Here is a 16,797-nt window from a genome sequence, read left to right as displayed (position 1 = left end):
ATCCCCCTGGGTATATACGCACGGAGGGGAGGCAGATCCCCCTGGGTATATACGCACGGAGGGGAGGCAGATCCCCCTGGGTATATACGCACGGAGGGGAGGCAGATCCCCCTGGGTATATACGCACGGAGGGGAGGCAGATCCCCCTGGGTATATACGCACGGAGGGGAGGCAGATCCCCCTGGGTATATACGCACGGAGGGGAGGCAGATCCCCCTGGGTATATACGCACGGAGGGGAGGCAGATCCCCCTGGGTATATACGCACGGAGGGGAGGCAGATCCCCCTGGGTATATACGCACGGAGGGGAGGCAGATCCCCCTGGGTATATACGCACGGAGGGGAGGCAGATCCCCCTGGGTATATACGCACGGAGGGGAGGCAGATCCCCCTGGGTATATACGCACGGAGGGGAGGCAGATCCCCCTGGGTATATACGCACGGAGGGGAGGCAGATCCCCCTGGGTATATACGCACGGAGGGGAGGCAGATCCCCCTGGGTATATACGCACGGAGGGGAGGCAGATCCCCCTGGGTATATACGCACGGAGGGGAGGCAGATCCCCCTGGGTATATACGCACGGAGGGGAGGCAGATCCCCCTGGGTATATACGCACGGAGGGGAGGCAGATCCCCCTGGGTATATACGCACGGAGGGGAGGCAGATCCCCCTGGGTATATACGCACGGAGGGGAGGCAGATCCCCCTGGGTATATACGCACGGAGGGGAGGCAGATCCCCCTGGGTATATACGCACGGAGGGGAGGCAGATCCCCCTGGGTATATACGCACGGAGGGGAGGCAGATCCCCCTGGGTATATACGCACGGAGGGGAGGCAGATCCCCCTGGGTATATACGCACGGAGGGGAGGCAGATCCCCCTGGGTATATACGCACGGAGGGGAGGCAGATCCCCCTGGGTATATACGCACGGAGGGGAGGCAGATCCCCCTGGGTATATACGCACGGAGGGGAGGCAGATCCCCCTGGGTATATACGCACGGAGGGGAGGCAGATCCCCCTGGGTATATACGCACGGAGGGTAAAACAGATCCCCCTGGGTATATACGCACGGAGGGGAGGCAGATCCCCCTGGGTATATACGCACGGAGGGGAGGCAGATCCCCCTGGGTATATACGCACGGAGGGGAGGCAGATCCCCCTGGGTATATACGCACGGAGGGGAGGCAGATCCCCCTGGGTATATACGCACGGAGGGGAGGCAGATCCCCCTGGGTATATACGCACGGAGGGGAGGCAGATCCCCCTGGGTATATACGCACGGAGGGGAGGCAGATCCCCCTGGGTATATACGCACGGAGGGGAGGCAGATCCCCCTGGGTATATACGCACGGAGGGGAGGCAGATCCCCCTGGGTATATACGCACGGAGGGGAGGCAGATCCCCCTGGGTATATACGCACGGAGGGGAGGCAGATCCCCCTGGGTATATACGCACGGAGGGGAGGCAGATCCCCCTGGGTATATACGCACGGAGGGGAGGCAGATCCCCCTGGGTATATACGCACGGAGGGGAGGCAGATCCCCCTGGGTATATACGCACGGAGGGGAGGCAGATCCCCCTGGGTATATACGCACGGAGGGGAGGCAGATCCCCCTGGGTATATACGCACGGAGGGGAGGCAGATCCCCCTGGGTATATACGCACGGAGGGGAGGCAGATCCCCCTGGGTATATACGCACGGAGGGGAGGCAGATCCCCCTGGGTATATACGCACGGAGGGGAGGCAGATCCCCCTGGGTATATACGCACGGAGGGGAGGCAGATCCCCCTGGGTATATACGCACGGAGGGGAGGCAGATCCCCCTGGGTATATACGCACGGAGGGGAGGCAGATCCCCCTCGGTATATACGCACGGAGAGGAGGCAGATCCCCCTCGGTATATACGCACGGAGGGGAAGTAGATTCTCCTCCGTATATACGCATAGAGGGGAAGTAGATTCTCCTCAGTATAAAACACACAGAGGGGAAGTAGATTCTCCTCAGTATATACACATAGAGGGGAAGTAGATTCTCCTCAGTATATACACATAGAGGGGAAGTAGATTCTCCTCAGTATATACACATAGAGGGGAAGTAGATTCTCCTCAGTATATACACATAGAGGGGAAGTAGATTCTCCTCAGTATATACACATAGAGGGGAAGTAGATTCTCCTCAGTATATACACATAGAGGGGAAGTAGATTCTCCTCAGTATATACACATAGAGGGGAAGTAGATTCTCCTCAGTATATACACATAGAGGGGAAGTAGATTCTCCTCAGTATATACACATAGAGGGGAAGTAGATTCTCCTCAGTATATACACATAGAGGTGAAGTAGATTCTCCTCAGTATATACACATAGAGGTGAGGTAGATTCTCTTTCGTATATGCACAGAGGGGAGGTAGATTCTCCTCAGTATATACACAGAGGGGAGGTAGATTCTCCTTAGTATATTAACATAGAGGTAAGGGAGATTCTCTTTCGTATATGCACATAGAGGTCAGTTAGATTGTTGTGCCAAATTTCACACTTGTATGACACCAGGAAGTAACATTACATGGCGGTGCACTTACTTTTGCGAGTAGCATTGAATAATCGAGTTGTGACCCCTTTACTTTTCCTATTTGGGACCTAAAGAATGGTCGTGTAAAATTTCAGGTTTGTACGACATCGGGAAGTTAGAGAATTAGTGGCAAATCAGTCAGTGAGGGCTGTTCCCCTTTGTATCTATAGAAATCGCTTTTTTTCTGCTTCAAGAATAACAGAAAACGACTTGTGAGTGAGTCAGTATTCACTCACCTTTTCCGATATCTTTGCCTTCCATGTCCTTTAAGGTCACCGATCTTCCTTTTGCAATGAGAACGGCATCTCCTTCCCACTTCTTGTGCTTCTTCTTTGAAGCTTTGCACCACACTACACTGAAGTACTTTGCAGGATGGCTCGGCTCTTCCTCTTCACTCCTCCGATCTGTAACCGGGCTTCCCACACGGAAAGGAGCTGCAGACCCTAAGAAAATAATGGATTCAGTCGTCAATGGAGAATGGTCACAACATCAGTAGAGCGGGCGGCTTCACACACACTGCGGCAAGGTGATAGAAATTCACCTTTTTGGACCCATAACTACAGTACTTCTTAAAAATGTATAAAACAGTGCATTGTTCCTTTTCGATGCTTTAGCTGAAGGATAGCACCTATTCTGCCTCCCAATGCAGCCGCCTCCAGAAATGTTTTCTTATCCAGTGGGGGAGGCAAGAGAAGAAGGTAAAGTCTTGGGTACCGGCCATAGACAACAGAAGGTACAGAGTCGGGAAAGTCTTCAGACCCCTTCACTTTTTTACATTGTTATATTTTGGCCTTGTCCAATTTTTTAAAAAATTATCTTTTTCCCCCATTATTGACAAATTGACAACAGAATGCTAGAAATCTTTGTACATTTTTTTTTTTTAAGGAAAAACGAACATTTTGAATTGACGCAAGTATTTGCAAATCGATTGTAATCATTATCGGCTATTCTATAGAATGATTGGACAAGCACAGTCGGCTTTGAAACTCCCCTTGTGTTCCCGGACTCTGCGGCCGCACACCCAATCAGAGCTCCTTGAGCTCTCGAGTTTGGGGGGCGACTCTTACTCAAATACCCCTTAGTGAGGTGGAGGGTAAATGGAACAGCTGCCTAGTGCCGCTCAGTTAATTCTAGTGGGGCTAATGGAAACCACTAACTCCAAGTGTTTGGCCATCTCTGGCACTCCTACTGGAGGTGAATGGAGCAGCACCGTGCATGCTCAACCAGCTCTCCATTCAACCTGCTCCTCATTCCAGGGGGTTTAGGGAAGGGCACACCGTTCTTGGGGCTCTTATCGGTGAGACCCCTATAAGACTCTTACTACCTCTCCTGTGAGTAGGTGGAAAAGTCAATCTTGGGAATACCCCTTTAAGGCCACGTCCGCACACCTCCAAACCCACCATGTGTGAATGAAGCCTCGGACTGGGGCAGTTTGGACAGTCTTGCAACAAGTGTAGAAAATAGCAGCATTTTGATTTTGCATAAAAGTTGTTCCCGCCCCCCCAAAAATAGTGTCAAAACCACGTGTGGTCATCTTATTCTTCCTCTAGCCAAATATTTTTTTCTTTTTGCAGCTCACATAAGGTTTTCATTCTTCCAACGAAGGCTGATCTTCATATGATGTAAGAAAAGTTTCACTACGGCTGCCTGTCCCACGGGCGAGTTTGAATTGCGTTCCGCGGGGAACGCAGTTCAAGCTCTCCATAGCATTGCTTTTCCCCTGTCCACGAGTGGAGAATCATTGCGATTCTCCACTCACGGCCGGCAAATCGCAGCATGCTGTGGTCAGTCTATTAGATAAGGCTGACAGCGGAGATCCGTCTGCCGACTCCTGCTCCCGGCTAGTGGCTCCCGCAACGCCCGTGGACAGGCAGCCTACAGTCACAGATTTGGGAGCAGTACTGGCAGCCCGATCATCACCTGGCTGGTGGATTAAGAAAACGACTGAATTACCAAGAAACCTTTCCAAGAAGATCTTCAGAACATCTGGCAAAATAGAAACAATTGACAAATATGTAGTACTTGGCGAACTTTACCCAGGAGACATTGAGGTCTAGTGTAGAGATTTGCTCAGGTTTTATCCAACGTGATTATTTAGAGAGACATGCTGAGACTTGTGTGCGGCACAATGCATTCTGGGTGACGGTGTTCAGAATACACGATACAAGTGGGATTACTGCGGACGCACAGGGTATACTGGAAGACTTTTCACTATGCCAAGGAAGAGCATTTGCTGAAACTGAGTAGCAGGTACATTAAGTGATCGATGCTCAAATCTACATAAACTGACAAAAAAAAAAAAGACAAAAAACACATCTGCCTCCCACCCTAGACAACTTTAGAGGGGTTGGCCTACTGTTAGCTATGGATGATCTGTCCTTGGGATATCTCATCAGTAGCAGATTGGCAGGGATCAACCTGCTCCCCCCCCCCCCCCGACACAAGGGAACAACTGGTCGCCAAGGGAGCCCAGGCGATGGACCCCCATGAATCTGCTAGTGATTATCCTTAAAGGGGTTGTCCCGCGAAATCAAGTGGGGTTATACACTTCTGTATGGCCATATTAATGCACTTTGTAATATACATCGTGCATTAAATATGAGCCAAACAGAAGCTATTCACTTACCTGCTCCGTTGCTAGCGTCCCCGTTGCCATGGTGCCGTCTAATTTCAGCGTCTAATCTCCCGATTAGACGCGCTTGCGCAGTCCGGTCTTCTCCCTTCTGAATGGGGCCGCTCATGCCGGAGAGCTGCTCCTCATAGCTCCGCCCCGTCACGTGTGCCGATTCCAGCCAATCAGGAGGCTGGAATCGGCAATGGAACGCACAGAGCCCACGGTGCACCATGGGAGAAGACCTGCGGTCCACCGTGGGTGAAGATCCTGGCGGCCATCTTCGCAAGGTAAGTAAGAAGTCACCGGAGCGCGGGGATTCGGGTAAGTACTATCCGTTTTGTTTTTTTTTTAAACCCCTGCATCGGGTTTGTCTCGCGCCGAACGGGGGGCTATTGAGAAAAAAAAACAAAACGTTTCGGCGCGGGACACCCCCTTTAAGGAAAAACAATCAACAGATAGAAGTGGGACAACCCCTTTAAGGAAAAACAATCAACAGATAGAAGTGGGACAACCCCTTTAAGGAAAAACAATCAACAGATAGAAGTGGGACAACCCCTTTAAGGAAAAACAATCAACAGATAGAAGTGGGACAACCCCTTTAAGGAAAAACAATCAACAGATAGAAGTGGGACAACCCCTTTAAGAGCAACTGGCTGCCAAAAACAGTCCCTTACAAACAGACATGATATGGGTCTTTGCAAGAACATTTAAGAACAACCATTTTCATCATAACCTGCAAGTTTCCTTTATTCTCCTGAAAATAAAGATATCTTACAGACGGGAATTTTCACATTGTCAAGAAATTAATAAAGTTATTTCACTTCAGAATTACAAAAGCAGATACACCGTAATACAAGGATTTGTTGTCATTCCTGGAATGAGACACATAAATATATGAAATACATTAGCTTACAAAAAACGTCATTTATTACCATATTTTCAGAAAATTGTTTTTGCCCATTGATCAGATTACATTTCATAGCGGTTCTGCAAGGATGGGGCAGACTGTCAACGAGGCGCCGGCGACAGCTCATCAGTCTGCCCCGAGACACAAGGCTCTGGTAGCATCCATGGAAACAAGAGCGGCGTGCCGGCAGCAGATCGCTGTGAACTAGTCTAGAGACGGAGCTCTCTGCATAGGACTGCGCGCCTCCTCCGTGGGAAACGGGGAACCAAAAGGGGATTGTACAAAAGACGGGATGTGGAGACCGCTCTTCTAAGGAATCAGAGGACTTCTTAACAGTAAATTTTAATTCCAGCTTTAAAGTAACATTTCACAACACCCCACTGTTAGAGCCAGAGTTGTTCTCCAGTTGTTCGGCTACATTCAGGATGTGTGTTGGAAGTAGTCCCCGACGTCTGCCACGACTCATATGTTGACCATAGTGGTAAACAAGTTATACAGAAAAGGTAGACTTTTTTTGTGTTGCCCACTGTATAGGATAATACAGTCTACTGTGCTGTCCTATACAGCAGAATACTCCAGCCTCTTATACCTTGTGGGCCCCATTCCCCCAATACCGATGGTCAGGGGCCACATTCCCCCAATACCGATGGTCAGGGGCCACATTCCCCCAATACCGATGGCCAGGGGCCACATTCCCCCAATACCGATGGTCAGGGGCCACATTCCCCCAATACCGATGGTCAGGGGCCACATTCCCCCAATACCGATGGTCAGGGGCCACATTCCCCCAATACCGATGGTCAGGGGCCACATTCCACCAATACCGATGGTCAGGGGCCACATTCCACCAATACCGATGGTCAGGGGCCACATTCCACCAATACCGATGGTCAGGGGCCACATTCCACCAATACCGATGGTCAGGGGCCACATTCCACCAATACCGATGGTCAGGGGCCACATTCCACCAATACCGATGGTCAGGGGCCACATTCCACCAATACCGATGGTCAGGGGCCACATTCCACCAATACCGATGGTCAGGGGCCACATTCCACCAATACCGATGGTCAGGAGCCACATTCCACCAATACCGATGGTCAGGAGCCACATTCCACCAATACCGATGGTCAGGAGCCACATTCCACCAATACCGATGGTCAGGAGCCACATTCCACCAATACCGATGGTCAGGAGCCACATTCCACCAATACCGATGGTCAGGAGCAACATTCACCAATACCGATGGCCAGGAGCCACATTCCACCAATACCGATGGCCAGGAGCCACATTCCACCAATACTGATGGTCAGGAGCCACATTCCACCAATACTGATGGTCAGGAGCCACATTCCACCAATACTGATGGTCAGGAGCCACATTCCACCAATACTGATGGTCAGGAGCAACATTCACCAATACTGATGGCCAGGAGCCACATTCCACCAATACCGATGGTCAGGAGCCACACTCCACCAATACCGATGGTCAAGAGCCACATTCCACCAATACTGATGGCCAGGAGCCACATTCAAGCCAAATACGTTAACATATTCAACCTAAAGAAACTAAATCCTGACGTTTTAACCTGCAGATAAATATTTGACATTTGATGCAGTGTTATTACATCTCTCTTCTGGGGATAAGACAGCTCTGCAATACTATTGACAATGGCAAGCCATGAGGACCATGCGCAGTACTGCGAGCCCGGAAATGGAGGGATCCACGCGGACACCGCTGCCAAGAAGATCAGATAAGCAGGACTTGCTGGCTATGGGAAAGGGCAGATTCTGGGCAGATTTGCATTGCAGAATCCGAGGCGAGCGTCCGCCTCCAGGTTTCCGCAGCGAATAGCGTCCACAGCATGCTATGGGAAAAGTGATTCTTCTTGCACATGAGCAGAAATAAATGGCAATTCCCGCTCACGGAGAAAAGGAGGGAAAAGAAAGAAAAAATAGCACGCTTTATTTTTGAGCGGACTCCTCGAACAGCTTCCATTGAAGTTAATTGAAGTCATCCGACCCGCCGCCCTTCCACAATTAACATTGCAGAAAGGTTGTGGGCACCCGCGTCATCGCAGGAAAATCTGTGCTGTGCATGTCCGACGGCGAGCCGTCCTGAGCATCGGCAGTACAGAAAGAGAAGACGACTGACAGGTACGCAGGGTCGACGGCCGCGGTCAGGGCCGGATTCTGCATGCGGGACTCTGCCGTGTGCAGGAGGCCTAAAGCCCACAGCAAATATGTCACCTATGAAGCTGACCTTAGGGTCCCTGGAGTGAGACGTCGTGCAAACAATGACAGTCGCTTGCTTTAACCCTTTCCAATCCAATTTGTATCCTGGTTTTCCTAGGGGGCTTACACTTTTTCTGCCATTATACAACAGCGCTATCTGCTGGCTAAACCCAGTACTGCATGAGGTGACATGTTAGATAGGCTCCGACAGTAGTGAGGCTGGCAATATACAGTAAGAGAACCCCGACGAACGTCTTCCAACATCAGAGCTGTACAGCCTTAAATCATAATGTCTTCAGACGTCAGACAGTGGATTGGAAAGGGTTAAAATGCCATCCGTTTACACACGCAGATCTGTTTCCATTATTTTGTCACTTGCTCGTTGACCCGAACGCCGGTGTTTCAAGGGAGTGAATGAACGATTGTCTTTACAAGTAATGACAGAATGAGGATTTGTGAATTAGGCGAACTAATTATTGTCCGTCTAATCGTTGACCGCGTTTACACTGAAGGATTGTTCTTCAATCTCACGGACCCCTCGTTAAAGTGCACCAACAACTTATGCCAGATGAGATCAGGTCAGCGGAGGGCACATGCCCATTTGCCAGAAAACTTTTCGACTACTGACATCCGCATCGCTTGCAGAATTGGCCTATAACTATTCAATGTGAACAGTCCTTAGGGGTGACAACCTGCCACATCCGACAGCGGAGCAGAGATAGTTTGTTGTCTGTTTCCAGGGGCAACGAGTAGAATTTTGTAAGCATGTGTGAATTGAGAAAGCAACCCAAACCTATCCAATTATGTAATCCGTTATATCAATGTGTTCTGTACATTTTTCTGCTCTGCAGAGGTGAAGCCATTGCTAAGGAAACCTGTATTCACATATGCATAGAAGAGGTGGCTGCGCCTGCACTGTTCTCTTTAGCCGTTTCCATTATTAAATCCTGCTTTGTACAGACTTTACAAAATAATACTTTCTTCTGTGCCGCCCTTCTGTCCTAAACACCGTGTTCGGTATATCTCTTCTGCTCTTTTCCGCAGCGGTGCACTATGTATGGAAAAGCCATTCTATGCTGCAGACGGCTTCTCCCTTCACAGCGCCGTTCCCCACTGGACCCAACGCACTGTCATGGTATCAGTGCATTGGGTGGCGACATATAGTACTGTACACCCGATGCACTGATACCCTGACAGTGCATCGGTTGTGGCGGTCTGCCGGCGCATAGAACAGCTTCTCCATACATAGTGCGCTGCTGGGGGGGGAAGCAGCAGAGGCAGAAGAGATATACTAAACAGTGCTGGGAACAGATGTAGGGCACAGAAGAAAGGATTATGTTTGGAAGATCAATAAAATAGCCAAATCAGGCTTTATTAATAAAGTAGTATAATGGGAACAGCTGCACTAGAGAACAGTGCAGGCACAGCTGGAGCGCCCTCTCCTGGTATGCAGTTAAGTGAATATGGATTTCCCTAGCGGCAATTTCTATCTGCAAAGCACAAGAGGGATTGTCAAGGAAAAATGTATAGAATAGTCTATATAAAAAAAAAACACTATAGCAAAAAATGCTTCATATGGCTTACACTATACATTGTAATGACAGCTACGCTCTAAGGCCGGCTGGGTACTTCCCGTCCGGTGCAGACACGTTAGGCCCTGCTCACACTGTGGAAAACTGGTCGCAGATTAGAAGCAGAATCTGCACCCCATTGCTTCTAATGGGACTCTACGCCATAATCTATACGGCGCAGATTTGAAATCCACATGTGGAAACACAACCGCCATGTCACTTTGGATGCAGATTCCTTGCACGGATCTGCCCACCGAAGACTTCCAATTCCGCATACGGATCCGCAGCCATACAACTGCAGGGCTGTGATAGAACTCTACAGCTCAACTGCAGTTTTTACAGGCGGAATCCATGCAGAAAAGCTCCACATCGTATTCAGTCATGTGAACGAACCCCTATAAGATTCTTTAACCCCATTTACACGCAACGATTATCGCTTAAAATTCGTTCAAATGATGGCATATGAACGATAAATCGTTGTGTGTAAATGCTACCATCGGCCACTCTTCTGGCAAGCTTAAAACCCATCATTCAGCCCGAGAGATAATAGGGACCGCATACTGTGTTCTGCACAGGAGCAGCTGATTGCATTATATTCAGCTGACAGCCTGTGCCAGCACAAAGGAGCTGATTGCAGAGCTCAGACCACCTGCTGTGTTCTGCAAGCAGCTCAGGGAGGCTCACTTACATGCAAATGAATCTGATAAAGTGCTAATGGAAAATAGTGTCCATTAGTACTTTATGCAAAATGTTCACTAGAACTATCAATCTTTCGGAAGATTGTCTTTGCGTGTAAATGAGGCTTTTGTAGCAATCCAAATCATTCTAGTGTCAGAAGTAGTAGTGCAGCCTGAGGCTTTGGGCCTTTAACGTCAAACAATGATATCTCAGAATAGAAGATATTAAAAAACTTAAATATTAAAGTGACTTTTTCTTTAGAACGTACTGGTGGCTGGCCTTCCCAAATGAATTACTACAGGTCTCCAATATATGAATTCACTTAAAGCACACTAGTCAGCAGTTACATTTTACTTTGTCAAATCAACCCTGTTGACGATGGATGTGCCCCAGGCTCGCTGAGACTTACAGTACAATCACAGTCCAATAACCAAAAATCACAGGAGGCGCAGAGTCTACAAGTTACTATACTCCGGCAGGTCCCGCCTTAACCTCAGCGCCTTAAGCTTCTCAACCTTAATTTTCGCTTTCAGCAGTTCCTCTTCTAGATGCTGCCGCCTCTTCAGGCATTCCCTCTTCTCCTTGATGTAAAGTCCATATTGCTTCTGGTTGTGTAGGATGATCTGATGCTCTTTTTTGACCAACTGAAGGGTCTCTGGGCTGCAAGCGCAGGTCGTTCTCAAGCGCGAGCAGTTCTGACTAAAGCATTCCTCTATCCTCGGAAGTGGCGGCGACATGGACAAATTCATATCCACGGAGGAGAGCGAAGGAGACGCCGATCTATCCAAGGTGTGTTCAAAATCCAGGTCCTCGGCATCTTCGGAGGTCACCTCCGGCCGTGCCGGTACGAGTAAAGATGGAGGTGGCTTCACGTCGTCATCGTCTTGCTCCAGCTCCACGGTGACGGCCGATATGTGATCCGGTAAAGGTGGTGGCAAGAGATTGTTTATAGATTCCGGCTTTGTATTTTTCGCTTCACTGAAACGAGAATAAAAAGATGGATTTGATCCTTTGTGCGTCTCTACCAGTTATCGATATAATAGGCGATCACTGGATCTAGATTTTGGTAATCCGAACCCAGTCAACACATGGTTAAATCAGCCCCCACCATGCTTACATAGGCAGTATTCATATCTGGGAAGTAAATTGCCCCGGCACACCCAACAGCACAGATAGCACCAACCCATTCAGTTAAAGGGGCCGTCTAATTAGAAAGACCAGTTGGTAGAAGCTAGAAAGTCTACAGTGCCCTAAAGGCACCAGAAGTGGCACCTATAAGCTTCCTCCTTGTTCTGGTGGACCCCGACTCATTCACGATTGCCCATTAAAGCGACCCTCTGGTTTCAGGACAAATTTCGAATCCCGGACCGGGGAGGGTGGGGTGGGTTTAGGTTACCTGCAGTAGTACTTCTCCACCGGTTCTGGATCGCGATCTGGTTTTGGGGCCAACCAAGATGTCCGATGCAATCTTTAGACTACCTAACCCCACAGTGCACTGCTGGTATTAGCCTGCTAATGCACGAAAACTGGGCCCAGATTCATCAGATCGGAGGGGCTACAGAGAAGTTCAAGTGCAGCCAATATAGTCCCTTTCCCCTTCAATCCCGGAATCGAATTTTGTCCTAAACAGGATGGAGGCCATAACTGACAACTCAAACAGTAGCACGAAATCACGGAAGACCTGCTAAACATACCCCTCTTCACCCAGCCTGCAGCAGTAACCCCAATATTGGTAGATTCCTCTACATGCTGTGCGCAAGTTAGATGGGAGGTCCGCTACTAGCGAGTAGTCCCGGGCATTCTTCATTGTATGATCCTCAAGCTATTTGACGGTTCACGTATGGTGCTAGCGCCAATGCAAGAAGAGCCCGGGGAAGGGTTGGGATCACCTAAGCGAAACCCCAGTCCCAAGCGCCGGTAAAGGACTGTCCATAGGATGGTTATAACAATGTACATGTGGCAGATTTCGCGGTTACCGCTATGGCCCGAGTGACGAGGCAGGTATGTTTAGCATGTCCTCCGTGTCAGCTTTCTGGCTGGGTTACTAGTTTAATAGCCAAAGATACATTAAAAGGCCGTCTGACAGTGTATGTGGCCTGCACATAATGCTCCACAAATTCTGTACCCTGGTACAACCCCTCTATCTCCTATCCATAGGATAGGGAACAACTCTCACCATGGAGATCCCTGCCGTGCTCAAAAATCAGGGGTGCCGTGTCCCCCTCTTCTCATCACTGCGGGTCACTTCTGCCCCCACAGTGATGTCAGAATGAATGGAGTGCCCCCGTGCATGTGTGGCCGGTGCTCCGTTCATATCAATATGACCCATACTCCCTTCTCAGAGTCGGTGGGGGGCTCACGAAGGTATCCCCATACCCTGTGGACAGGGGGTAACGGGTTATCCTGCTACAACCCCTTTAACACTGATACATTGTAACAAACTTGTAGAACTAATGCTTTGCTAAGAAGTAGAGCACTCAGCAATCCACAGCAGTCCATAGATATCAATGGAGTGAGTGGCAGCGCAAATGGTTAACGGTCACTCCATTCCGAGGAACCACTTTATGATCAGTAGGGGGCACAGCAGCCTGACCTCACCCATCACACATTTATCCCCTATACAGAGACAATCCCTTTATGCCTTACTAGTATCCTCTTCATGAGTGTTATCGGGTATCATTAGGTGTCAGGGACTGAAGATTGGTTGTGACCTACGGGAATTTATAGGGGGTGACAGACGCGGGACAAGATATATGCCGCAAGCAACATAAATGATCGTTTCTCCTCCCTTTAAGGATCACCGTCCTGATGCTAAAAATGTGCATTTTATGGATTTCTAAAAATACACATGAGCTGCAGGGGACGGAATAAATGCTTGTAATCCTGGAGCATGGACAGCGCGGGAGCCTCCTTGTCGTCCCCCCACCGCCGGCTGAGAATAGCAGCAGCTCACAGGGATTGGCTTTATATTCTAGGACTGGAATTTCAGGTTGGGACTGGCTGGGGGATCTGCTTATCTGCTTAGCTCACCTTCTAACCTTCTGCTCCTTTGCATCTGAATGGGTTGGGCTGTGTAGAGAAGCACAAGCCGCCTCCTCTATGAGCACTGCAGTCTATCCCATACCGGCGGGCGCTCCACCACCAGTTATGGCCCTTTTACACGGAGTCGCCCATTCCCGTTGGCCCGAATGAATGAGCTGATGACATCATCACCAGCCCGTCCGTGCTCGGGCGGCGTGTTCAGACTGCACGGTTCTCGCTGAGAATGGCGCAGTCCTCTTTCACTGGCCGTTTGGCGTTTCACATCCCTATGTGTAACGCTGAAGATCAATGTTTAAACGGCACGAGCCGCTGCTGATTATTATGACGACTGACACTGAATGTGCGCAATTCCCGGCAGTCGTCGGCTCGCGTTTGAACGATTAATGTTCCTTCTAGCTTTCCCAACAATTCTGCGTTTACACAGAACAGGGATTTATTACGAGGCCGATTAGACATTCAGGAGCCTGGAAAAGTTGGGTGAAAAGCACCAAACCGGTGTAATATGCAGCAGTCACCTGTACAGGTGTCTGTGTAAATACAGGTGTGGCTTTCTGGGCGCAGCAAGCGAGATGTGCAGCCGCCGTTCTGGTTCAACTCCGTCCTTAGGGGAGACCAGCAAAAATACTGGAACCACCAGATCTCGTACTTCAGACCCCAATGATGCCAGCAGACTATAAGTCACCCGTAAATCGCTTGGCTAAGCAATTACACCGTAACGCCCCCTGTCCACGGGCGTTGCGGTATCCTGCGGCAGAGACACGGAGCAGGAGCCTGCAGACGAATCTCCGATGGTCAGCCTATCTGACAGATAGGCTGACTACGGAGAATTGCGGCAATTCGCAGCATGCTGCAAACTGCCAGCCGCGAGCGGAGAATCGCGATGACTCTCTGTTCATGGACGCGGGGCCGGTGCTTTCCATAGCAACGCTATGGAAAGTTTCAGACGGCGCGATTCGCCGGCAAAATCACATCCGTAGACAGGGGGCCTAAAAGTGCGCCAAGTCAGGACTGACACGAGCGGGTCGGATTCCGTATGCAGAAGGCACGCAGTAAATTCCGGCTGTGACCCGGCGTACGGCACTAGCCTCTATTGGGTATGCCCATGGAGGCATGCAGGCGGTCATGCGCACTACAGGTTTTTTATTGCCCGCATAGTCGCTTAGTAATGGCGCGGGTACTTGCAGCCCATACAGAATGCCAATTCCGTATGGGCTGCGGGTCGCACGCCTTTCCTGACATCAATGTAAGCAGTCGGCGGTAAAATAGAGCGGGCTGCGAATTTTCTTCCGCTCGCGTAATCCGTGTGGGAAGGAAAGAAAAAAAAAAAAACATGCCTTTCAATGCCCGCGTTTTACTGTGCCATCCGATCTAGACTGGCCTTAAAGGGTACCTTTAGGCGATTGCGATTTCTCTGCGCTTGCGAGCAGGTTTTCACGCAACACAAATGCCGTGGGAGTGTGATGCATGTTCCCATCGCACCTGCGGTACAAGGCGGGTGCCATACTTCGCCCCCTCTCCCAATCCCCCCTGATGGGTTACAGCCCGTTCGAACCAACTATTTATAGTGACCATGTGACTGGTTAACCCCTCCGCGCCCGGCACTTACTGGTTGGCGGCTCCGTTGACGACGCTGCCGAACTGCGGGATGATGTCGAGCAGCTTCTTGGTGGCCTCGGTCAGCGTGCTGTCGCCGCTCTTGCTCTGCAGCAGCTCCTGCTTGCCGTGCTCCTTCAGCCGCTTGTAGAGGGTGCGCAGGCCCTGCGGGGTGCGCGGCGGCCTCCCGGGGCCCATGGCGTTGTACTTGTCGGCGATGATCTCCCAGCAGTTGTTCTTCTCGATGATGACCGAGTGCTTGTTGGTGTGCTCCTCCAGCACCCCGATGTACGGCCGCACCAGCTCCAGCAGGTCCAGCTTCTCGAACACCGTGAAGTTGCACGATCGCGCCTTCATGGTGAGGCCTGTGGCCGGGGCGCTCACGATCAGGCTTAACTAGGTTAGTCCCGCTCAGGCCTACGCCTACAGGGGAGGGTTTAGGAAAATTCCTCCGGCTTAATCTGACACGGCTCCAGCAGGAAGGCTGCTTAAGACAGGCCTGACCTACATAAGGAGCTGAAGACAAGGAGGGCCGGGAGGGGCCGGAGAGCACCGGGCTGGGGATCACCTCTGCTCAGGCACCGGTCACTGCACGCACTACTACTCTTTAATTAACACAGCTGCGGGGAAGAGATAAGGCGGCAGCTAGAACACGCGGCCATGGAATTATCCCCGGCCGTCACAAAACCCCCTTTAGTGGGGCCCCGTCTGCTTGTGTTCAGGCTCGGCTCATTTGCATAATGCTGGTCCTGCTGTCAATCATTGGCTCGGCAAGCTTAGGTCCCGCCCAAGGCTCAGACTTCACTGTAAACTCGGCTTCGCTGTGCCCCGGAGGATTGTGGGAGGGCAGCGCGAGCCTCAATGGGAAGTGGCTGATAGCAGCGAGCAATATACTTAGGGAAGAGTTACTGAAAGCAGTAGTGAATCAGAGCTTTATGAGAGCAGATCACAGGATCAGATCACTTTCTGATGGGTGACCCCATAGAAGGAAGGGGCTGCAGTACCGGGGTCCCCCTTAAAGGGGCATAATGATATCAATATCAGATCCGTGTCTGAAGAGGCCGTGGCACTCAGGCGAGCGCTGCACTCACTTCCTGGATCTGCGACCTCACGGTCATTGGTCCCGCGGGTAGCTTAGGCCGGGCTTGCATCACTGCGTTTCGCATTGTTGCGCCTGTGAGAGGCATGCAGGGAGCACACAATGTCATTGCTGCAGGCCGCCTATATCCATGTACTATCTTGGAGTGTGTAATATGCGCCAAGATAGACCATGCTGCGATTTTTCTTGCGCGCAGGTCATGTGAGCGGTAATATGGCCACCGATGACAGGTTGGTACAGAGCATTCCGTGCGTGGAACACGCTGTACCGACACGGACGTGTGAGCCCAGCCCCATTCAAATGAGTGAGATTAGGCTGCTCTACCAGGACCAGCCACTAAGAAACGTACAGTGCTGCGCCTGGTATGCAGGGAATAGACAGTGCCAGCGGGGGACAACCACCAGTCTGATACAGACCAGTCCTGAGATGGCTCATCCGTATCCGACCCACCTAGAGCCTGGACTGGGCAGCAATAATTGACGCAGA

At 50.5% G+C, this 16,797-nt stretch overlaps 2 protein-coding genes across 5 annotated transcripts in view; both read right to left on the bottom strand.

The window, feature by feature from the left end:
• Window positions 1-16,797, bottom strand: part of LOC136578518 (DNA repair and recombination protein RAD54B-like) — a 69,349-nt gene that overhangs the window by 36,345 nt on the left and 16,207 nt on the right. For 3 of the 4 annotated variants that reach the window (XM_066578641.1, XM_066578640.1, XM_066578642.1), the window contains one exon: window positions 2,810-3,016. In XM_066578641.1, the coding sequence (XP_066434738.1) occupies window positions 2,810-3,016 (207 nt within the window). Of the gene's footprint in view, window positions 1-2,809; window positions 3,017-15,225; window positions 15,306-16,797 lie in introns of those variants that run through there. The other variant, XM_066578644.1, reaches the window with a different exon arrangement.
• FSBP (fibrinogen silencer binding protein) lies at window positions 10,914-15,774 on the bottom strand. The gene is made up of 2 exons (XM_066578645.1): window positions 15,226-15,774; window positions 10,914-11,555 (listed from the first exon to the last, which is right to left on the bottom strand). The coding sequence occupies exons 1-2, from the start codon at window positions 15,567-15,569 to the stop codon at window positions 11,033-11,035; spliced, it is 867 nt and encodes a 288-aa protein (XP_066434742.1). The 5' UTR covers window positions 15,570-15,774; the 3' UTR covers window positions 10,914-11,032.

Source organism: Eleutherodactylus coqui, chromosome 9, assembly GCF_035609145.1.
Source record: "Eleutherodactylus coqui strain aEleCoq1 chromosome 9, aEleCoq1.hap1, whole genome shotgun sequence".
In the NCBI taxonomy this organism is placed as follows: domain Eukaryota; kingdom Metazoa; phylum Chordata; class Amphibia; order Anura; family Eleutherodactylidae; genus Eleutherodactylus; species Eleutherodactylus coqui.
The sequence above is the reverse complement of the archived record's forward strand: the minus strand, read 5'-3'. Positions and strand labels throughout refer to the sequence as shown.